The sequence below is a fragment of the Ornithorhynchus anatinus genome, chromosome X1 (assembly GCF_004115215.2).
Source record: "Ornithorhynchus anatinus isolate Pmale09 chromosome X1, mOrnAna1.pri.v4, whole genome shotgun sequence".
Classification (NCBI taxonomy): Eukaryota; Metazoa; Chordata; class Mammalia; order Monotremata; family Ornithorhynchidae; genus Ornithorhynchus; species Ornithorhynchus anatinus.
In genome coordinates, this window is record NC_041749.1 from 84,974,989 (window position 1) to 84,999,115 (window position 24,127).

A 24,127-nucleotide genomic window follows, 5' to 3' on the forward strand; every position below is an offset into this window, starting at 1 on the left:
CAAATGCCACTATTATTATTATCACAGTGCTTTGCGCACAATAAGCACTCAGTAAATGCCAATGATTGATTGGGAGCAGTGAGGAACTTAAAAGGGGTGGCCTATGGGTTGCAGGACCTGACATGGGCAGATGCCATCATGCCAATAAGGATGGCAAGGAATACCATCTTTGGGCTCAAGGGCTAGGGATGCCAAAGCTTGCCCTAGCTCTTTGCCAGCCATCAACTTTTCAACATTTAATGTCACGTAACCGTGGAAAACAGGCCTATCACAGGGCTTGCGGAAGCTAGGATTTCACTAAGGTTGTTGGATTTCTTGCCAGCAATCGTATTTACTGAGTGCTTACTGAGTGATAATGATAATAATAATAATTGTGGTATCTGTTAAGCACTTACTATGTGCCAGGCACTGGACTAAGCGCCGAGATGGATACAAGCAAATCAGGTTAGACACAGTCCCCGTCCCTCATGGGCCTAACAGTCTTAATCCTCATTTTACAGATGAGGTAACTGAGGCCCAGAGAAGTGAAGGGACTTGCTCAAGGCCACACAGCAGAGAAGTGGCGGAGTCAGGATTAGAACCTAGGTCCTTCTGACTCCCAGGCCTGTGATCTATCCGCGAGGCCAAGCTGTACTAAGCACTTGGGAGAGTAATAATAATAATAATGATGACGGCATTTGTTAAGCGCTTACTATGTGCAAAGCACTGTTCTAAGCACTGGGAAGGATACAAGGTGATCAGGGTGTCCCACGTGGGGCTCACAGTCTTAATCCCCATTTTACAGTTGAGGGAACTGAGGCACAGAGAAGTTAAGTGACTTGCCCAAAGTCACACAGCTGACAAGCGGCGGAGCCGGGATTAGAACCCATGACCTCTGGCTCCCCAGCCCGTGCTCTTTCCACTGAGCCACGCTGCTTCTCTATACAGCATAGTAGGTAGACATGTTCCCTGCTCACAAGGAGCTTAGAGTCTAGAGGGGGAGACAGACCTTAATAGAAATAAATTACAGATATGTACCTAAGTGCTGTGGGGCTGAGGGTGGGGGGGAATAAGAAGTAGCGTGGCTCAGTGGAAAGAGCACGGGCTTGGGAGTCAGAGGTCATGGGTTTGAATCCCGGCTCCGCCACTTGTCAGTTGTGTGACTGTGGGCAAGTCACTTCACTTCTCTGTGCCTCAGTTACCTCATCTGTAAAATGGGGATTAAAACTGTGAGCCCCACGTGGGACAACCTGATCACCCTGTATCTACACCAGCGCTCAGAACAGTGCTCTGCACATCGTAAGCGCTTAACAAATACCAACCTTATTATTATAAATCCAAGCGCACCCTTTTTACCATGTAAAATCTCTCCACTCGATTTTTTTTTTAAACTTTGCAGATCTGCAAATAAAAGTGGCAGGATCCACTGTAAGTGAAACTTACAGCTCCTGGGTCCTATTAGAGCTTAACAGAGGTATCACCACAGGGTCGTTGTAAGGGTGGTTCCCTCAGGTCGGGTCACAAGCCGCTGTGTCCAGCTCTCCTTACCAGAGGGGTTTCCCTTCCGCAGCACAAGCCCGACAAAGGAAAGCAAAAGACGAGAGCCCCCACTACTGTACTCTTGCATCGTTGCCCCCAAGTGTTTCTGGGACACGTAGTCCTAGTAACAGTACCCGCTTATCAGATAACATTAATACTAATTCTCTTCCCCTCTTCAAAACCCTACTTACAGCTCACCTCCTCCAAGAGGCCTTCCCAGACTGAGCTCCCCTTCTCCCTCTACTCCCTCTACCGTCCCCCTTCGCCTCTCCGCACCTAAACCCTCTTTTCCCCCCATTTCCCTCTGCTCCTCCCCCTCTCCCTTCCCATCCCCTCAGCACTGTACTCGTCCGCTCAACTGTATATATTTTCATTACCCTATTTATTTTGTTAATGAAATGTACATCGCCTCGATTCTATTTATTTGCTATTGTCTTAATGAGATGTTCATCCCCTCGATTCTATTTATTGCCATTGTTCTTGTCCGTCCGTCTCCCCCGATTAGACCGTCAGCCCGTCAAAGGGCAGGGACTGTATCTGTTACCGATTTGTACATTCCAAGCGCTTAGTACAGTGCTCTGCACATAGTAAGTGCTCAATAAATACTATTGAATGAATGAATGAATTTGTTAAGCGCTTACTATGCGCCAAGCACTGTTCTAAGCGCTGGGGTAGATACAAGGTAATCAGGTGGTCCCACGTGGGGCTCACAGTCTTAATCCCCATTTTACAGATGAGGGAATTGAGGCACAGAGAAGTTCAGTGACTTGCCCAAGGTCACCCAGCAGACAAGTGGCGGAGACGGGATTAGAACCCACGACCTCTGACTCCCCAGCCCGGGCTCTTTCCACTGAGCCACGCTGCTTCCCTAATGATGGCATTTGTTAAGCGCTTCTTATGTGCCAAGCACTGTTCTAAGCGCTGGTGGGAGGGAGGGAACAAGGTAATCAGGTTGCCCCACATGGGGCTCACGGTCTTAATCCCCATTTTCCAGATGAGGTAACTGAAGCCCAGAGAAGTTAAGTGACTTGCCCCAAAGTCGCACAGCTGACAAGTGTCAGAGGCGGGATTGGAACCCTTGACCTCTGACTCCCAAGCCCAGGCTCCTTTCACTGAGCCACGCTGCTAACTAGAACATTACGAGAACACCACTTACAGGAAATGCTTAGAAGTCTCCCTTCCCAACTTACACCTCTGGCATTGAGGCCCACATTTTGCTGGCCATGAACCTGTACTTCAATTAAGGGGTCTTAGGGCAAGGATATTGTTTCTCTCTGCATTTCGGGAGGTATGCATATGACTTTGTTCAAGATCAAATTTCTTTAGTGCTCTATTCAATCCTTTAGAGATTTAAAGCCCACAACCTTGACTAACCACCTAGTTAAATCAATGATGTGTAAAAACCGATTTACTCTTGAAAGCAGGATTCTTGTGGGTCTCCAACACAGTTCTCTCAAAATCTATTGTGGGTGGCATAGAAAATTACATTTATTCCTTACACTCATTTTGTACGCCCAAAGCAAATTACAGATGACATAAATACAGTTTTTTTCACCCCCAGGTGAAGGGGGAAAGGGTCAGTTTTAGAAATTACAGACTGGTCAGTTTAAATTTCCTAAATATACTTGAAAATTACCTGAAAAAACACCAGAACATATTATCAAAATTCAATTTACAACCACCTAAATCACAGGGTTGTTCTAGGTAAGAATTTACCGTGGTTTTGTGGAGAGCAGATGTTGTTGGACCAATCTATTTTTTATTAGTATTATTTCAGTGCTGTGGGCTTAGGAAATACAAGGGAGGTACGAGCCATACCCTGGCTTTAATACAATTTTTGGTTCTGCTCCATACGATATACTCACCACAAAACTAGGTGAATATGTCCTTTTTTTCCCCTGTCTGAAACGTCCATGTTCTCCAAATTACAGCACCTAGGGCCATCAATGAATAACAAAGATTTCTGGTGGCCCTCACCATTCCTCTTGTTCTAGGTTCCATTTCCCCTGCCAAATTGTTGTGGGGGAACTGAGGCACTAAGAGGGATTGTGTGAGAAAGAACAGGGGGAAAAATCTAGAACCAATCAATTTAGTGATCACAATGGACTGTGTGTTTGACCTGATTAATTTGTATCTACCCCAGCGATTCGAACGGTGCTCGACACACCGTAAATGCTTAACAGATATCATAATTGTTATTTTATTTGCTTGAATAATCACCCGGGAATACATAGCCACCGCAGTTTGTTTTAGGCAAATGTGAACTGTATTTCAGTTCTAACAACACACAAACCCCATGAATATGTATTCAAATACACTTGTGACCTCCTATTTCAAATTCCTAGATATGGCCCTTGGGAAAATTCCAGTGGAGACTTCTTGTCTAGACCATTATTAGATGAATACATAGGAAACACTCTCTGTGCCCACAAATTGTCCAGATAATTTAGACTTGTGAGAGAAGGGTAAAGGTACTGAATTTGTTTAGCCCGGAAAAGTGAAGGTTGAAGGATGACTAGAGCAATCTTCAGCAATATGAAATGTTACTAAATGGGCAAAGGGGAGTAGATGTATTTGGGGTTATATTACAGCAAGAGGAACTTAGGTGTAATTCAACTGTGTTCTATATTGATTACAGAAAACTGTAAATACTTAAAAATATTACAAGGGGGAAACAATACATTCATTTCCCTCTCTCCAGGCTATGGACACCATTAGCAATTTCCTCTCATTATCATCATTTACTGAGTTCCTATTATATATACACTAGGCCCCATATCGTACTGGGCCTTCAAGCTCCTGAACTCTAGGACCCTTGAGTGAGAATTCCTGAGTTGGTCACTTTCTTCCTCTAGATTGTAAGCTCCTTGTGGGCGGGAACCATGTCTACCAACTCCGTTAGACTGTACTTTCCCAAGCGCTTAGTACTGTGCTCTACGCACAGTGAGCGCTCAATAAATACCATTGATTGATTCCTTCTCTCCACCAGGCAACTGGATCCTGAAACAGAATTGAAAGGTCAGAGACCAGACAACGTCAGCTGTAGACCACTGCTGATCAAAGGACCGACAAATAGCTAGGAATGACTGCTGTAGGACATGTGCAAGGGGCTGGTGAACTGGGTAAGTATACGCTTCGCGGATCATTTTGTACCACTACTCCAGCCCTTGTGGTCACGGCAGCCCCCTGGTTCATGTGGGGTCCCCCCCTTCCAGTCCCGGCCATCTGTTGCTCCTTACCTCAGCCAAGCCCTCCCCCCGGCCGCGCCATTAATAATGTTGGTATTTGTTAAGCGCTTACTATGTGCCGAGCACTGTTCTAAGCTGCTGGGGTAAATACAGGGTCATCAGGTTGTCCCACATGAGGCTCACAGTCTTAATCCCCATTTTACTGATGAGGGAACTGAGGCACAGAGAAGGGAAGTGACTTGCCCGTTGTGTGACTGTGGCAGCTGACAAGTGGCAGATCCGGGATTCAAATCCATGACACTCTGACTCCCAAGCCCGGGCTCTTTCCACTGAGCCACGCTGCTGCCATTCCCCCCCAACACACACACACACACACACACACACATACACACACACTCAGAATGGCTGCTCACCATTCTGGGGTAAATAAATTTCTTTTTGGATCTGTGGCTCTTAGCCATATTACCTTTCTCATTTTGCAGCTTTCAGGTCCATGACATACACTAACTCAATATGACATATATCCTAACTCTGACATACCATAACTCAAAAAAATAGCCTATATTCTTTCTCTTTGGCTTTTTTTTTCCTCATGAAATTAATCGCTTGGCAGAGCCCTCCCAGTATCAGAAGGTACAGGCGGATTCACAACTCAAACTATCTGATTTGAAGTGGTTGTCTAATTTTGTCATCACCTGGGTCTCTTTGCCGTACATAATCAATAGACCAAACAAACAGAGATAGGTAAATTGGGAGAAAACAAGCAGGTAAACAACATCGTCTAGAGGAATAAGTTTTGGCTTGGGCTCTAGACCCAGTTCTGCCACTCGTTTGTTATGCCAAGATGAGGCAAGCACTAGGATGATATATTTTCAGTTGAAAGGAGAGTTTGAGCCAAGTTTCTAAGTACTGACCTAATGACAATGAGCCATAAATTTTAAAAAAAGCAATTAGTAGGGAGACCCGCAGCAGAATCCTGGCTTCTAGCCCACTGGGAGAAACCTAATATCAGCATGTCCACGCGATCCATTCCCCTAACCCCACAATCATCCTGGGGTTTCCAGAATCTAGGCAGCCTGGCGGCTGGTTGAAGTATGAACAGAAAGCGACCTCACTCATCTGCTGCCTAGCATTTTCCAGTCATGATGTGTGAAAGTAAGACCAAATAACATTAGCTTTCAAGCCATTTTTGATGCTGTTGAGTGGACAGCCAGGCTGCTAAAGTTGGTGGGGTCTGAAACACAGCATAAGATCGCACCTTTTATTTTGTTCCCTGCTGCGCGGAACTCCTCGGTTACAGTCACCGTAGGACCACGGACCAGTTGCCGACTTCTTTGTACCCAACAACGTCCCCATCTCTTGAATGGTGCTAATGCCAGCCCCTCACCTCACTTACCAGCATGTTGGGAGGAGGAGCAAGGTGTCAGTGAAGAGCTTTGGGCTTCTGAAAATTTTCATTCAGGAGACCATCATTCTCCTTTCCACACAATTAAATGCATCACACCCTTCCGAGAAACTGGGGACGTTCGAAACTAAAAGACATCTTGGAGAGGTCGGTTTGGAAAGAACAGCAAGCAAGGAGGGAGAGAAGCAGGGTGGCTTAATGGAAAGAGCCCGGGCTTGGGAGTCAGCGGTCATGGGTTCGAATCCCAGCTCTGCCACTTGTCAGCTGTGTGACTGTGGGCAAGTCACTTCACTTCTCTGTGCCTCAGTTCCCTCATCTGTAAAATGGGGATTAAGACTGTGAGCCTCATGTGGGACAACCTGATTACCCTGTATCTACCCCAGCGCTCAGAACAGCGCTCTGCACATAATAAGCGCTTAACAAATACCAACATTATTATTATTATTGAAAGGATTCAAGGAAGAACAATCCCAAAGCGAGTTATGTAGCTACCAGTCAAGGATCGGATGGCTCTTTCAGAGAAGAGCATTCACAAAGATCATGGTAGCAATAGGTAGAATAGAGAACAGCATCCACTACTGGAAACGGCAAACACACGAGCCCAGCCATCGACCATGAGCACGGTGAATACTGAATTCTCATCGGAGCGGCAGTCTTTTCAAGCAGACCCACAAATACGAGTAAAATTCCACCATCAGTAGCATCACCTTTGAATCTAAAGAACAGTTATTTATATTCTCTTCAGGACTTCATAAAGATTCCCTAGAGGTACTAGGCTGGTATTTCGATCAATGAGAAAAGGTCGGACCATTATTGATGACCTCCTATTTGCTTAAATCCGATGAAGAGCTGGGTAATGAAACAGAATAAAAACAGAAATAAACCTGCAGCTAAGTAGGTCTATGGTATTTAAACCTCAGTTCCAAGTATAGTCTGACAGATCTTCGTTCCTCTAATGCCAACCTACTCACTGCACCTCCATCTCGTCTACCTCGCCACTGACCTCTCGCCCACATCCTGCCTCTGGCCTGGAATGCCCTCTCTTTTCACATCCCACAGACAATTCCTCTCCCCACCTTCAAAACCTTATCCAAGGCACATCTCCTCCAAGAGGCCTTGCCTGACAGTGCCCTCGTTTCCTCTTTTCCAACACCCTTCTGTTATCACCCTGACTTGTTCCCTTTACTCACCATCTCCCACCAGGCCCACAGCACTTATGTATATAACTGTAATTTATTTATCTATATTACTGTCTGTCTCCCCCTCTAGACTGTAAGCTCATTGTGGGCAGACAATGTATCTGTTACACTGTTGTGTTGTACTCTTCCAAGTGCCTACAGTGAGCTCTCAATAAATACGACCGATTAGTTATATGACTATATATGCGCAAGTGATTTGTTTAAACGTGGATCTACTCAGATTCCCCGGGACAAAAAAAAAAAAAAATGGAACAGATGAAAATAAACTCAGCAGGAACTTAAGTTCTTGTATTATCTTCAGTTCATTTGTCCTTTAAATGTTGTTAAATTCAATGGCCCTGTCAAACTTTTAATAACACCCACATGTAACACTGAATTGAAAACCTGTTACTGATTGTCTGTCTATGACACCAAATGAAAAACCTCCTATTTCTGCATTAAATAATTTTTTTAAGCCTACAGATATGATTATCCAATCTAAATTTAAATGGCTGTGTAGCAGCCTAGCCAGGCTCTCGGGGTTAATATTACATCTATCTGTATGCAAATATCCCTAGCCTACGTTAACATTAAAACCAGACCTGCACTTAGAAATCGTCTGGCCAATTCTTGGAACCAGCCTGTTCAAAAGACAATACTTGGCTTAATGGCAGAAAGAAGGCCATGTGCGCTCTCTCAGGTTTCCCGAGAAGGGGCCTTGAAACAGGTGAATCGGAAAAACGCTCAAATGGAAGCTGGGGTCCTGGAAAAGCAGTAACACCACCGACAGCGGAACCCATACCGGCTCACGGCCATCGGATTCGAGGGTTTAGGGCTGGGGAGCGTATGTCTTTGGAGAGGGAAATGAAAGACTTTGGTCACAAAGTCTTACCAAGGATGTTCACGTAGAAGGGCTAAGGGGAAGTCATGGGGAGGAGGAGGCCAATGATAATAACAACAATAATAATAATAATGTGGCATTTTCAAAGTGCTTACTATCCTATGCACTTAGATCCTTGACCTTTGGGCATTTGGTGATCACCTCACCATCAACCCCACAGATGGTGTCTTATGTACACATCTCTAAATTATATTTTAAAAGTTATTTATTCATATTAATGTCTGCCTCTCCTTCTAGCTTGTAAGCTCACTGTGGGCAGGGAATGTGTCTACCCACTCAGCTGTGTAGCACACCCCTTAGTGCTTAGTACAGTGCTCTGCACACAGTGAGCATTCAATAAATTTCATTGGTTGATGTGCACTGTACTAAGCCCTGGGGTAGATACAAGATAATCAGGTCCCACATGGGGTTCACAGTCTTAGCAGGAGGAAGAACAGGTATTGAGTCCCCATTCTGCAGATGAGGGAACTGAGGCACAGAGAAGTTAAGTGACTTGCCCAGGGTCACACACAAGTGGCAGAACTAGGATTAGAACTCAGGTCTTCTGACACCCAGGCCTTTGCTTTTTCCACTAGGCCATGCTGACTGGCATGGCTGATGAGGAACCCAGCTATAGGCCATGGGTGGATACTTAATTGTAAAAGGTATCTAGCTCAGGGCAATGTATAGATCCTGGGAGAGATTTGTGCTTCTATAGAGGTTTGATTTCATGTACTGGTGCAAGCCTATTATCTGCTCCAAGCTTGTTAACATAAAATCTGAACTATCTTTATCTTGAGTAAAATGCATTTTCTTCCTTTTCCTAAGTAAACCCTAAGTCTCTATGTTTTGTGCCCTGAACACCCAATGTCTTTATGTTATCGATGGTATTTATTGAGAGCTTATTGTTCCGGTAGACACGTTCTCTGCCCATAAGGACCTTACACTCTACACTGGGAGACAGACATTCAAATAAATTACAGATAAGTGCATAAGTGCTGTGGGGCTGAGGGTGGGCTGAATATCAAGTGCTTAAGGGGCACAGTCCAAGGGCATAGATGACACAGAGGGGAGGACCTCTTCGAGGAGATATGATTTTAGGAGGGTTTTGAAGGTGGGGAGAGTGGTGGACTGTTGGATATGAAGGAGGAGGGAGTTCCAGGCCAGAGGGAGGATGTGGGCAAGGGGTTGGCGGTGGGATAGACGAGATCAAGGCAAAGAGAGTAGGTTGGTGTTGGAGGAGCGGAGTGTGAGGGTTGGGTTGTAGTAGATCACCGAGGTAAGGTAGGAGGGGATGAGCTGATTGAATGCCTTAAAGCCCATCGTAAGGATTTTCTGTTTGATGCAGAGGTGCCCGCTCAGTCCGTGTCTCCCCATTTCTGAGGAGTGGGGAGACACGGACTGAGCGGGTTTTTTCCCGCCAAACGATCTGGGCAGCAGAGTGAAATATGGACTGGAGAGGGGAGAGACAGGAGGCGGTGGGGGGGAGGGGGGAGGAAGGTCAGCAAGGAGGCTGCTGCAATAATCAAGGCAGAAAATGATAGGGTTCATTCATTCTTTCAATAATCACTACTTTGATGTCCACTGAGTACCCACCGCTGAACTAGCCCAACAAAAAAACTGACATAGTATGCAGAAGATGGAGAACCTGCTCTGAGGGGAGCTTCCACCTAAAGCCTAACTGAAAAATGGAGGGGCACTGGCTGACCTCTAATAACTAAAGTCAGGGTGTCAGAGACGATGTCTTTGTGGTTCTCCAACTGGGAATTACGACCTCCTCCTCCTCTAATATTGGGGGTTAAGGGAGTGGGACAGAGGGATGAGTCCCACCATATTTCCCTCCCTTTGAGGAGCAGGAGGACTGCCTTCAATGGGACGGTGGGGATCAGATTGGGGATAGAAGGCTGGGCTGCAACCCACCAAAAACCAGCTGCTTGGAATTCTGCAGTTTCAGTCCTCTCGGAACTTTCCCACAGTCCCACAGGAGAACCAGACTTGCACTTTGAAGCACACCAATATGAGTTTCTCCCAGTTGTGTGTGTGTGTGTGTGTGTGTGTGGTTTTTAATTTAGCATTCATACAAGCACTTCATATTTGCAAAGTGTTCTCTGACCATTAATTATTCTTCACAAAATCTGTTAGCTATGTCAGTGTGAGTCCTATTTTAAGAACCAGAAGAGCGAAATGCCTGCACAAGGTTATTCAGCCAGCTTAGGGTTTCTGGCAGGTAGAGCCCTGCACAGGCCAGCCTAAGTCATGTCTGGCCCAGACCAAAAAAGACCAAAGAATGTTGGATGTGACCTGATTTCTTGTGGATTTCTTGAGAAGCAGCGTGGCCTAGTGGAAGTCAGAACGACCTGGGTTCTAATCCCAGTTCTGCCACTTGTCTGCGGTGTGACCTTGGGCAAGTCATTTCACTTCTCTGTGCCTCAGTTACCTCATCTGTAAAATGGGGATTAACTGTGAGCCTCATGTGGGACAACCTGATTACCCTCTATCTACCCCAGCGCTTAGAACAGTGCTCTGCACATAGTAAGCGCTTAACAAATACCAACATTATTATTATTACTCTGTGCCTCAGTTGCCTCATCTGTAAAATAAGGGATTAAGACTGTGAACCCCATGTGGGACATGGACTATGTCCAGCCTGATTATTTTGTCTCTACCCCAGAACTACCTAGCACATAGTATGCACTTTACAAATACCGTTTTTTTTTTTTCCAAAGGGAGGGGTGAGTGTTTTTACTGTGATTCTGGTGCTCTATCCAGCTGCCATACTTGTCACGAGCATCAGTCTCCCCATCCCTGGCCCAGGTATAAGAGGCTTGGAGGGAACGCAGGCCATCCCTCCCCAACCCAAGTCCTTCCCATCTTGCCGAGGCTCTCCGAGGTGGCCTTTCCATTCGCTGTCACCTTGACCCCATCTAATTATAACAGTCATAGCGGAATTTGATAAACATCATGCACCAGGCTCTGTATTAAGTGCTGGGGTAGATACCAGATAATCAGGTCCAAATTAGGAGGGAGAACAGGTACTGAACTCCCACTCTACTGATGAGGGAACTGAGGCACAGGGAAGTGGCTTGCCAGAGGTGACACAGCAGGTATGTGGCAGAGTCAGCATTAGAACTCGGGTTCCCTGGCTCCCAGGCTTGTGCTCTTTCCACCAGGTCATGCTGCTTCTCAATCCTCTCTCCAATCCCAATGTTCCTAAGGCCTGGCACCCAAAGAGAGCATAATAATAACAGTAACAATAATAATAATGGTATTTGTTAAGCACTTACTATGTGCCAGGCACTGTACTTAGCGCTGGGGTGGATACGAGCAAATCGGATTGGACACAGTCCCTGTCCCATGTGGGGCTCACAGTCTCAATCCCCATTTTACAGATGAGGTAACTGAGGTACAGAGAAGCGAAGTGCTTGCTTCACACTGCACAGAGTAAGGCCCAAGGGGCAGGGAGTGGATAGAAAAGGAGGGGACACTTGTTGATCTGCCAACTTCTACTATTGTCCAAGAACCATATGATGGGAAGGATAAGGACTGGGAATTTGGAGTAGCAGGAGAGGGAAGGCTAGGTTGGTGATAGTCGTTATAGGGGAAAACGCCCTCTCATCTCATGTCATTCGTATTTTCGACCTCCCCTCCCCTAGCTGTTTCCTCATTCCAACTCCAGCCACCCACTCCCTGGATCCTGCTCCGGGTAGCAGGATGAGAGAACTCTCTGGACTCTTGAAACGATGGATGTGAGAACAGTAAGGGTTGTGCCTGAGGGAACGGAGAGAGTGACAGTGTCCTAGATGGGTGAGGAGATACCTGTAGGCAAGGAGGGAGAGTAGGGGACCGTGTAAGAGAGGAGTCTGGTACCTCCAGCCGTTTGGCATAAGATCCCCCTATACTCCCCACATTTGTTTCCTAGGCCACGCAGGCGGATGCCCCAGATAATAATAGTAATAATTCTGGTACTTGTTAAGCCCTGACTATGTGCCAGGCACTGTCCTAAGCACTGGGGTGGATACAAGCAAATCGAGTTGGACACGGTCCCTGTCCCACATAGAACTCACAGTCTTCAGCCCCATTTTACAGATGAGGTAACCGAGGCACAGAGAAGCGACTTGCCCAGGGCCACACGGCAGACAAGTCGCAGAGCCGGGATCAGAACCCATGACCTTCTAACTCCCGGGCCCGTGCTCTATCCATTAGGGACTGAATTGAAGTGAGTGCATTTTAGAGGGCCAAGGGTTAAGCTGAATTAATAAAGATGGGCCAAGTCAGGGTCGAATGGATTCTGCTGGTTATTCAGGCAAGGTCATCTTTGAACCCAAAGGACTAGATATACGCAAATACACAGGCAAGGACAAGAAGAGGTGCGTTCAGGATACGTCCATCTAAACAACCCCACTAGAAAAAGAACATCTTTATTAGGGAAAAGGCTAGACAGCAGAATATTTTTAAAATGCCTCCAAAGTACCTCAAGGGAGAACTGTGGAAAATACCTGAACTCTGGTAAAGGCCTAAGTGAAGATGCTCTTGATCTAGCCGCCCGAAAGGATATAAGAGAAGTTGATGGGAAGGTTGGAGAGCTTAGGGGAAATATGTTGAGGGGTATGTGTTGGAGGAAGAAGACAAGAGGCAGCCAAACTCATCATCCTTCTTAACATGCCACCTTTTGGGGGTAGATCTGGAACTGGAACTTGGGATTTCAAGCTCCTGGTTCTGAGCGACTTTCGCGAAAAACCTCAGAGCATTTTCTTAATGATGGTGAGAGACAGGATGCTTAGACCGAAAGACCACGAGACCACAAAAGAGCAGGGACCTGGGAGTCACAGGACCTGGACTCTAATTCCAGCTCCACCACTTGCCTGGGGTGTGACCTTGGGGAAGTCACTCACTGGGCCTCAGTTTCCTCGTGTGCAAAATGGGGATTCGTTACCTTATCGCCCTCCACCTTGAGACTGTGAGCCCCATGTGGGACAGGGACTGCGTCCGACTTGATCACCTTGTATCAACCCCAGGGCTTGGTACAGTTTTTGGCACATAAAAACAAATACCATCACTAATGGCGTCCAGATATGCTGACCCTCACCACGCTACTCCTTTCTGGAAAACCGACTGACCATCCGTATCTCAGTCACCTCCTCTTTAACATGAGGACAATGCCAAGTTGCAAGAAATTACAAAACTGGGTGTTCACCCTCTAACTATTGATTTCTTAATAATGAAAATGGACGAGTAATTAATCACTTACTAGACCTGACGGCCCCAATCTCTGGAGATAAGTAGCCCTGAGGAGGTGAACGATCAGACCCGAGGCTCAAGCAAACAGCCAGCTATACCCAAAAGTAATAATAATAGTGATGCTATTTGTTAAGCGCTTACTATGTGACAAGCACTGTTCTAAGTCCTGGGGTAGGTACAAGTTAACCAGGTTGGACACAGTCCCTGTTCAGAGTCTTGTCCCCAGTTCAGTTTGCATCTGCGTCACTGAGGCAGGAAGAGGTGGCAGTTCATTCCAAACGATCTTCTCAGAGAGGGAACAGAAACAGGCTTTCAGAAAAGATAATAAGAAATTAATTAGTCAGCCGTGGAAAAGCTGAAATAATTGCTGCCTCTCTTCAGAGTTTCCAGGGTTAGCCCAGAGAAAGACAACAAATCCATTCTTCAAATAGGAATAAACGATCCAAATTCCAGTCAAGTCCCTTGGAAGGTTCTCCAAGTATCTAGGGCGTGATGAGAGAAATGATTCAGCTTCCTTGGTCCCAGATCAAACCAGCCATCACACAGAAAGCACCAATTCCCCTGCCTATGAAGAATCCACGTCAGGGCCCGTACAAGGACAGTTTTTTTTCTTTCTGATCTGCACTTTCTTCGGGAACAATTGCTCAAGTAATGACCCTAGGGTGATTCAATAAAGCTCAGACATGCCAAACTGTTGCAGATTCAGATGAAACCAATGATAGCATCTCCAGGATTACTTTGCAGTGTCCTATTTCTCAGTGCTGAATCTTTTCACTCTTCCCCATTTTTCATTCATTTCACAGGGCAAAGAATAAAAATGGAGCTGACCTGATCTTCACTAATAACTATCGACCTGCAAACACCTAACTGATTACTGCAAAGAATCAGCCTCCTCCAAACAAATTGATTTACGGATGCAAATAATTCAAACCCCTCACCTCGCCTAATGACTCACACACCGGTAGTGTCTGAGCATAAATTAATTCATCTACCCCCAGTATGGTCAGATCTTCCCTCAGAAATCTCACACTCACCTTTCACAAGCCCCACATCAGAACACCTGCACTATTACATTTTACAAAGAGAAACCAACTGGCAAACAATCATTCTCTCCTATAGCCCATTACCAGGCCTTCAGTAGATACCTGCTCCCAATATTCCGATAATCCCTGCAAACCATCAACTATTGAATAATCACCTACGTCATTCAAGATCACATCACATCTTCTTTTTACTTAGAGTCACTTCGCACCATTACCACTGATCCCCTTTAGACCTGGGATACGATCCTTTAGAACTAAGGCCATTCCAATGAGCCCAATATATTCTTCTTTTTAGCTGGAGCCCTCTCAATTATAATCACGTTATTAGTTAAGCTTTGCCGAGCACTGTACTAAGCGTGGGGGTACGTACAAAATAATCAGGTTGGACACAGCCCCCGTCCCACATGGGGCTAACAGTCTGAGGAGGAGGGAGAACAGGTATTTAATTCCCATTTCACAGATGGGGAAACTGAGGCCTAGAGAAGTCAAGCGATTTGCCCAAGCTCACACAGCAGGCAAGTGGCAGACCTGGGATTAGAACCCAGGCCCTCGACTCCCAGGTCCGTGCTGCTTCTCTTAGGCAAGTCAGTTCGGCTGCCCCAGAGCCACTAGCGTTTAGGGGCTTTCTCTTCTTCTAAGGGGCTCATTCCTGTCCTTCCAAAACCAGGGTACTCACACTCCCCTGAGTACCTAGAAAGGCCAAGAAGTGCCACAAAGAAGTTCCTTCTCAAGTGGTTGTTCTACAGGCACTGCAAGAGGAAGTTGATGAATATTTAGCATCCATCTTCTGGACCAAGTTCACTGTGGGCAACTTCGTTATGCTGCACTCTCCCCAAGTGGTTAATACAGCGCTCTGTACAGGGTAAGTGCTCAATAAATACAATCGATTGATGACTGCTTCCCTACTCGTCACTCTGCTACAGGCACTGGGGAGGGCCCAAAGTCAGCTGCTTGTACTGGGGCCCAGCACCACCATTCTCTCGAAGCCTCCCCACATCAAGAGCTGACTTGGGGTCCTTTCCTAGGCTCAAGTATGGCACCTCAAATGATCTAGACCATTAATTTCTGGCCTGCCCAGTCAAAGGTCTGTTGGCCTTGCGGTTTCCACAGGTGAAGTGGACTGTCTACTCAACTCGATGACAGTGAATGAGCAAGGAAAGTAGGGCCTTGGCCATTTTCCTCTTAGGGGTCACCACTGGCTCTAGGGTGTCGTTCAAAAGGTAGCTATTAATATTTGGGTGTCGACTCAGCAAGTGTAGCGTCATGGGGATCGGTCCAGATGAACACTCGGAGAGCGTATTCATTAAAAGCTTTCTAAATCTGGGAAATTGGAATGAAATTCTCAGTGATTTTGATGAATTACAAAAATGGTGCTACAAAACTAGGAAGAAATTATTAATGATAATAATAATAATAATGGCATTTTTTAAGCGCTTACTATGTGTCGGGCACTGTACTAAGCCCTGGGGTGGATACAAGCAAACCGGGGTGGACACAGTCCCTGTCCCGCATAGAGCACACAGTCTTAATCCCCATTTTACAGATAAGGTAATTGAGGCACAGAGAAGTCAAGTGACTTGCCCAAGGACACAGCAGACAAATGGCAGAGCCGAGATTAGAACCCGTGTCCTTCTGATTCTCGGGCCCACCCTCTATCCACTAACACCATGCTGTTTCCCCTGATATTCAAAAGAGACACGACAGACACAGGACCAAAAAACCCCAACAGAACAAATTCTGGATGGAAAAAGATTGGCAAGGCAAAATGAGGAAGAAAAAGACCAAGGATGGAGTGAGACTCAATGTTTAGATGAATATCAGTCAACAATGCCTACACAGCTCTGAGACACAAAAACAGCATACTCTTAATTTTTCCACTATATTCTCTACACCAAGCTCATTATGGGACGGGAACGTGTCTACCAATTCTGTTGTACTGTATTCTCCCCAGCTCTTAATACAGTACTCTGCACACAGCAAGCACTCAATAAATATCATTAACTGATGTTTTCCACGTTAAGGGGGGCTTTGAGGATGAGGAGACTGTGATCGGGTAAATTTGGTGTGGAGAGGGTGTTCCAGTCTGCGGGAAAACAGTGTGAGCGAACACCATTGATATTTCCCTCAAGTGTCAGCCTGGGCCTAAAATGGTCAGTCTCACCCTTCTCTCAGAGAAAAGAGAATATAATAATAATGATGATGGTATTTGTTAAGCGCTTACTATGTGCAAGCACTGTTCTAAGCGCTGGGGTAGATACAGGGTAATCAGGTTATCCCATATGAGGCTCACACTTTTAATCCCCATTTTACAGATGAGAGGCACAGAGAAGTTAACTGACTTGCCCAAGGTCACACAGCAGACTCCCCCCGCCACCACCCAAATTGCATGGCCCAGAGGCCATCGTGGATTTCCCATCGTTTTCCAACTCCTAAAGGCAACAATTATTCCTCAAGTAGTAAAGCCGTCTTATGATCCATTCAGAACAGCAGAAAGGAAAGGGAGTCCTGAGAGTGCATGTGGACACTAAAAAAAGAGACCATTATTTTGCATCCGCAGGTACGTTTTCTGAATGTGCAGCGATATTTGTGCAATCTACCCTTTGCAGATGAGCTTTCTGACTGACTGATGTGGGAAGCCCTGCCGCGAGGGCTGGTGGAAAATAAATGAGGTTGAATAGATTGACTTCAACCCACTTCTAAGCTATTTTTCCAGTCAGATTCAGGTTTTGTGTTTTTTTGTGGCTTTTTTTTTTTTAAAAAAAAGAGCAAACACCAAAACTGAAGTCAGGGGTTTCTCTCCCCTGCTCTTACCTATTTTTGGAACACTCCCTAGACTGACCCCTGGGTTCAGCCCTAAACTTGATTCTGGGAGATCTAGGATATTTGCGGGACTCATTAGCCAGGCCAGGGGACTCAGGAAACCTGTGTTTCCCATTCTAACCTCTCTCCCCAGAAACAGTAGGAGGGACAACCAATCACCTCCCTAGAGTGGCTACTGACGGCACTAAAGAACACCAGGCTCCCATTTGCCCCCCGTAACCATCCGATGCGCTACACGATTTATATCACGTAGGCTACCCAGCCTAACGGTGTCATTAGGACACAGGCCAAGGTTCTTACCTAAATTCTTCAGGACCTAGAACATGTCACCTTCCCCGCCCCACCCTTGCTCCAGAACCTTCTCCCGGCTTCCTGCAAATACAGGTGCCACTTCCAAACCCCAGGCATCAGCAGCAGGTGCCAAGGTGGGACAATAAAAATCCCAGACCTAAGAATTCCTCAGTAGGCTGTGAACCCCACCTGGGACAGGGACTGTGTCTGACCTGACTACCGTATATCTACCCCAGCGCTTAGCGCAGCTCGCGGCATATACTAAGTACCCAGCAGATACTATTAAGACACCCGATGCCGTATCCGTGCCAGACAAAAGACAGTCCTGCCGAAAGCCGGACTTCCCAGCAGAAAATCAGATGAACGGCCAAATCCCGCCAAAAGGCTGGCTTGTTCCAACGTTTGGCTCGGCTGTTCTTGCTTGAGTAGGAGCAGTACATGGTGGGCGGAGGCAGAAAAGCTGCCTGGAAAGGGACGCACACACAGGGAGTGCCAAGCTCTTGCCTACAACCCTTAATGGCCCAGCTCAGCTTGGCAAATGGATTCTAAATTTCCCACTTACCTTTCTTCCCACGTGCCTCAGTGTCATAACTTGGAGGCAGCAGATGTTAGCGTGCATTAACAGCAAAGGGAAGCACAGCATTCCCGGTCATATTTTCATCGTGCATTCAAATTCCTACCTGCAGCCCGATTTCTTTTAGGTATGGCCTAATGTCTAACAGTCATTAGGCTTGTTGACCACTTCTAATTGGCATGGCTAGCACGCAGCAGTCTGGGGTTAAAGAATCCATCTGGGCTTTTGATCCCGCTCCTCTGAAATCTGAAAATGAGGATGCGAATGGCAAGAGGGAGAGAGAGGCTAAAAGAGACCAGGAGAGTAGAGGGTGTTGGAAAGGGAGTGGGAAGAAAAACACAGAGAGGTGCTAAGAGAGAAGGAGGAAAAATTGAAGGAAGGGGTACATCTTCAGAATGTGCATCAACACGTATCTGTTGGTGTGTATTTGTGAGGTTTGGGAACTTAGGGGTACAGAATCAAGCGCCACGTCAGGTAAGAAGCATTCACCCTGGAAACAAGTCACCCACCCGTACTAGCTGGAACACATTTTCAACAAGTTAGGAAGAGGTTCTACGCTCGACCGTGATAGACACACACAGAGTAATTACCTCGGTGAGATGGGGGTTGGGGTTGAATCCACACTGGTTGCAGACTTTGTTGTGACACTGAGTACAGGTGTTGAAGTTTGGCTGGTTGGGAGAAGAAGTGAGATCGGTTGTCTTGCATATAGGACAGAGGGTGCTGCTCGGGAGGGGTGCAATCTGGGGGACAGAATAAGGCGACGTAGGGGTGCTGCCTCGATCCGGTGACACAGAGGGAGACCGTCCTGATCTCTGCATTCTGCTCTCCACCTGGAGCGTCCTTCTGGGTCCATCTGCCTGTTGGCTGGCCTGTCCATGAGTCCTCAACTCTCTCGCACTTTCGCTGCTATAAGCGGCCTGTTTAAGAGTTGGGGAAGGCGATCTCTGTCCCACCAGTTGATCTTTTGGATCCAGTCTTCTTGATAAGCTGAAAGACATATTTGAGATCCATGTCAGGAGGAGCTTCATTTTGGACAAGAAACCATTCATTTATTTCTGGACAACAGATTAACATGAATCCTGGGGGAACTTCCATCTACCGTTGTGACTGCTTTAATATTTTCCACAGCACCTCATTTTCCTTCACCAATATTAATGCTAATAATAGCATCACCATAACCATCAGCAGTACTTAAGGAGCATCTCCTGGGTGCAGATGATTATACAAGGCTCTGGGGAAACATACAAAAGCAGTGTAAAGCCATGATCCCTGCCCTTGAGGTGTTTACAATCTAATGGGGAAGACAAGCTGACATAAAATCAAGAAATAACACAAGAGCATGAGAGTGGGTTTAAGTAATAAGATACAAGTGGATAAATAAATCAATAGCAAATGAATAAGCATAGATGACAAAGTGCTGGGATAGCTGAGGGGATAGCATGGGCGGAAGGTGGAAGGAATTGATTAAGGAATGCTTCGGAGGAGGCGACTTTAGAAGGGTCGGGGGAAGACATGAACAATGGGAGACATGAGGTGAGAATCTAGAGCAAAGGGCTGTTAGGTTTGCTTGAAAGAGAAGCAGTGTGGCCTAGTGGAAAGAGCATGGACCTGGGAGTCAGAAGACCTGCCAATTGCTTACTGTGTGACTTTGGGCAAGTCACTTAACTTCTCTGTGCCTCCATTTCCTCAACTGGAAAATGAGGGCTAAATCCTACCTCCTCCTAGACTGTGAATCCCATGTGGGACAGGGACTGTGTCCACCCAGAAAAACTTGCATTTACCCCAGCACTTAGAACAGTGCTTGACACATAGTAAGTGCTTAAAAAATACCATTAACAACAACAACAACAACAACAAAAAAAGAGCAAAGACCACGAGCTGGGGCAGGCGATGAGGGAGAACCTTGAAAGCGGTGGTCAGGATATTCTGTTTTATGCAAGAAGCAATGGAGAGACATTGGAGATTTGATGAGGGGAGCGCTGTGTGCTAATCGCCATCTTAGAAAGATTAATAGCTACCAGCATCACTACAAGATCCAACCTTTCATCCTAAAGTATTCTACATCCTTCTTTCTGTGGGGCAATAACAGTCCCACAGATTCAGGAGTCTCCTGGGGAGGTTAGAACTTTCCCATTAGAGTTCTGCATGGTCCTGAGCCTGATCCACAGGCTCTTAGCCCAGCCTGGCCATAGAAAGATGGGTCAGGGTTAGGATTAGCTGGAACAGGATGGCTCGAGTGTGATTTCTCAGCTCCCCTATTTGTTTTTCAGTTGAGCTGCACCAGACGCTAAAAGGTCTAAGGTAGGAGGACTCTGGCTCCTGGTAAGCATATCGATCAATCAGTGGCATTTCCTGAACACTTACTGTGTGCAGACCACTGTTCTAAGTGCTTGGGAGAGTACAATATAACGGAGTTGGTAGACACGGTCCCAGCCCACAAGAAGCTTCCAGTCTAGAGGGGGAGACAGATATTAAAATAAATTGCGGCTACGTTCAGAAGCAGCGTGGCAAAGTGGAAAGAGCACGGGCCTGGAAGTCAGAGGTCCCGAGTTCTAATCCCAGCTCTGCCAATTATTTGCTGTGTGACCTTGGGCAAGTCACTTAACTTATCTGTGTCTCAGTCCTCTCTTCTGCAAAACGGAGATTCAACACTTGCTCTCCCTCATACTTAGAATGTGAACCCCATGTGGGACCTGATTCTCTTGTATCTACCCCAGTGCTCAATATGGTGCTTGGCATATAAGGGCTTAAATTCCACAACTATTATTATTATTACTACAGAAGTGCTGTGGGACGAATATCAATTGCTTCAAGGGAACAGATCCAAGTACGTGGGCAACACAGAAGGGAGAGTAGAGGAAATGAGGGCTGAGCCAGGGAAGCCCTCTTGGAGGAGATGTGATTATAATAAGGCTTCGAAGGTAGGGAAAGTGGTGGTTTGCCATATATGAAGAGAGAGGCCGGTCCAGGCCAGAGGAAGGACGTCGGTAAGGGCTTGGCAGTGAAATACACGAGATTGAGATCCAGCGAGTAGATTGGCATTAGAAGAGTGAAGTGTGCGGCCTGGTCTGTAGGAGAGCAGCCAAGTAAGGTACGAGGGGGGAGCTGATTGAGTGCTTTAAAACCAATGGTAAAGAGTTTCTGTTCAATGTGGGGGTGGATGGGCAACCATTGGAGGTTCTTAAGGAGTGGGGAGACCCGGACCGAACAGAAAAATGATCTGGGCAGCAGATTGAAGGACGGGCTGGAGAGGGAGAGACACGAGGCAGGGAGGTCAGCAAAGAGGCTGATGAAATAGTTGAAGTAGAATATGATAAGTGCTCAGATCAGTGTAGTAGCAGTTGAGATGGAGAGGAAAGGGCAGATTCTAGAGATGTTGTGAAGGTAGAACCAGCAGGATTCGATGACAGATTGCGTATGTGGGTTGAGTGAGAGAGATGAGTCAAGTATAATGCCAAGGTTATAGGCTTGTGAGGCAGGGAGGATAGTGGTACAGTGATGGGAAAGGACAGTGTTTGGGTGGGAAGATGAGGCGTTCTGGTTTGGACATGTTGAGTTTGAGGTGTTGGCAGGACATCCAAGTAGAGATGTCCTGAAGGCAAGAGGAAATGCGAGACTGCCGAAAAGGAGAGAGGTAGATTTAGGAATCATCAGCATAGAGATGTAGCGGAAGCCTATCAGCAATGGCAACGTCACTTAGTCACATGTGCACAATTCTTCACACCTGGGTAGAAATCTTGGTTCACCCCCCCAAACTACAAACCCCAGAAGAAAACAGGAGCAACATTCACTGGGCAACATCAGACCCTAAACAAAGACTCCTCTCAGATCACCAGATCATTTAACCCAGTTTACTCCTGCCCCTGAATCAGAAGAGCAAACTCAGATGATTTTATGCCCAGGATGATTAAACTCCAAAGTCAGTGACCCTCAACTTGGAAAATCCTATTCCCTGACCTTCCAGACTGGATTGAAAAAAATCAGGATGGTCTGATAGTTCTCGGGAGAGAAAAGGGTCTCATATCCTCCAGACCTAGCAACAGTATCTAGGGCAGAAAACATAGGCTTTGGAGCTTCCTCGTCCTCTTCATTATCAGTATTTATAGAGCTACTACTCTGTGCGGAGCATTGTACTAATGCTTGAGAATGTACAAAAGAAGTAGAAATAGAAGGCACTGGTCCCCGCCTTAATTGGGGGTGAAAAGCCCTTGGGCTGTGCTACTTTACATGCTCCATTGCCAAGTTACATATAAAATATGCATCTGTAGGCACTCATTCAGTTGGCTCGGGGAAAATGACAGCTGTCATTTCTTGATCCTTTCTATTTATTCTTTACTCTGTCCAAGGAGTGCAGTGTCTGCATTTAGTCAAGCGCTTAGTACAGTGCTCTGCACACAGTAAGCCCTCAATAAATATGATTTATTGGTCAAAACATGAACTCCTCATGTAAGCCCTCAAATCCTCTCTTCTACCTAATTTTCCCATCACCATCCTGCCTGTCTCTGAAGACCACAACCCTGGAATTATCTTTGACTCCTCCCCTCTCTTTCATTCACTCTATTCAATCGATCTCTAAATCCGTTGATTTTTCCTCCACAAAGTTTCCAGGACCTGCACCTCCCTTTCCATCCAAATGACCATCAAGCTTGACCTCTCCATAAACCTACTCAGTGATCTCTCTGCCTCCAGTCTCTCCCCTATCCAATCCATACTGCACTTTGCTACCCGGATCATATTTCTCCACTTCCTCTCCTCGGCCCTCTGCAGTCTGGCTTCTGCCCCCTTCACTCCACAGAAATAGTCCTCTCTAAGGACACCAGTGGACCTCTTCTCTCCAAATCCAACACCCGCTACTCCATTCTAATTTTCCTCGAACTCTCAGCTGCCTTCAAAACTGCAGACCACCTCCTCCTGGAAACATGATCTAACAGGCTGCGCTGACACCATCCTCTCCCACTTCTCTGCCCCTTCAGGCTCTTTCATAGCCTCCTCCTCTGTCTCCCGCCCTCTAACTGTGGGGGATCCAGGTCTCCTTTTACACCCACTCCCACGGAGAACTCATTCGCTTCCATGGCTTCAACTATCATCTCTACCTTCTGTAGAGGTTCTGTATCCTTTTAGCACTCGATATTCACCCCATCCTCAGCCCTGCAACTCTCATGCACGTAGCCATAATTTATTTATATTAATGTCTATCTCCCCCTCTAGATTGTGAGCTCCTTATGGACAGGGATCATGATTACCAACTCTGTTGTACTCTCCCAGGCTTTTAGTAGAGTGCTCTGCACATGCAGAGTGCTCAATAAATGCCATTGAGTACAGGGCTTTGCACACAGTAAGCACTCAATATATATGATTGAACAAACAAATGACTGCTGTCCTGCTGACACCTCAAATGTACTACACCCAAAACAGAACTCCTCAACTTCCCACCCTAACCCTGTCCTCCCCCGACTTTCCTATCACCATAGACTATACCATCATCCTCTGCCTCACAAGCCCGTAACCTTGGCGTTATCCTCATCTCTCTAATTCAACCGGCACATTCAGTGTCATGAGATTCTGTTGGTTCTACCTCACTACATCACTAGAATCCACCCTTTCCTTTCCATCTCAACAGCTACCGTGTTGATTCAAGCACTTATATCCCATCTTGACTACTGCATCAGCCTCCGCACTGACCTCCCTGCATCCTGTCTCTCCCCATTCCAATCCTTACTTCATTCTGCTATCCGGAACAATTTTCTGTAAAGCTGTTAAATCCATATAACCCGATTCCTCAAGACCCTCCAATGGTTGTCCATCCACCTCTGCATCAAACAGAAACTCCTTACTATGAATTTTGAGGCACTCAATCAGCTCCCTCCTTCCTACCTTACCTCGCTAATCTCCTACGACACAATCTGCACAGGCCACCCCTCTAATGCCAACCTACTCTCTGTGCATCAATCTCATCTATCCTACCACCGATCACTTGCCCACATTCTCT

General features: G+C 46.4%; 1 protein-coding gene across 1 annotated transcript in view; it reads right to left on the minus strand.

Annotated features, from left to right (window-relative positions):
- BSN (bassoon presynaptic cytomatrix protein) overlaps positions 1-19,122 on the minus strand; it is a 229,720-nt gene extending 210,598 nt beyond the window's left edge. Inside the window, exon 1 of the mRNA XM_029051105.2 lies at positions 18,726-19,122. Coding sequence (XP_028906938.2) covers positions 18,726-18,956 — 231 coding nt within the window. The 5' untranslated portion in view covers positions 18,957-19,122. The remainder of the gene's footprint in view (positions 1-18,725) is intronic.
- Positions 19,123-24,127: the final 5,005 nt, after the last annotated feature.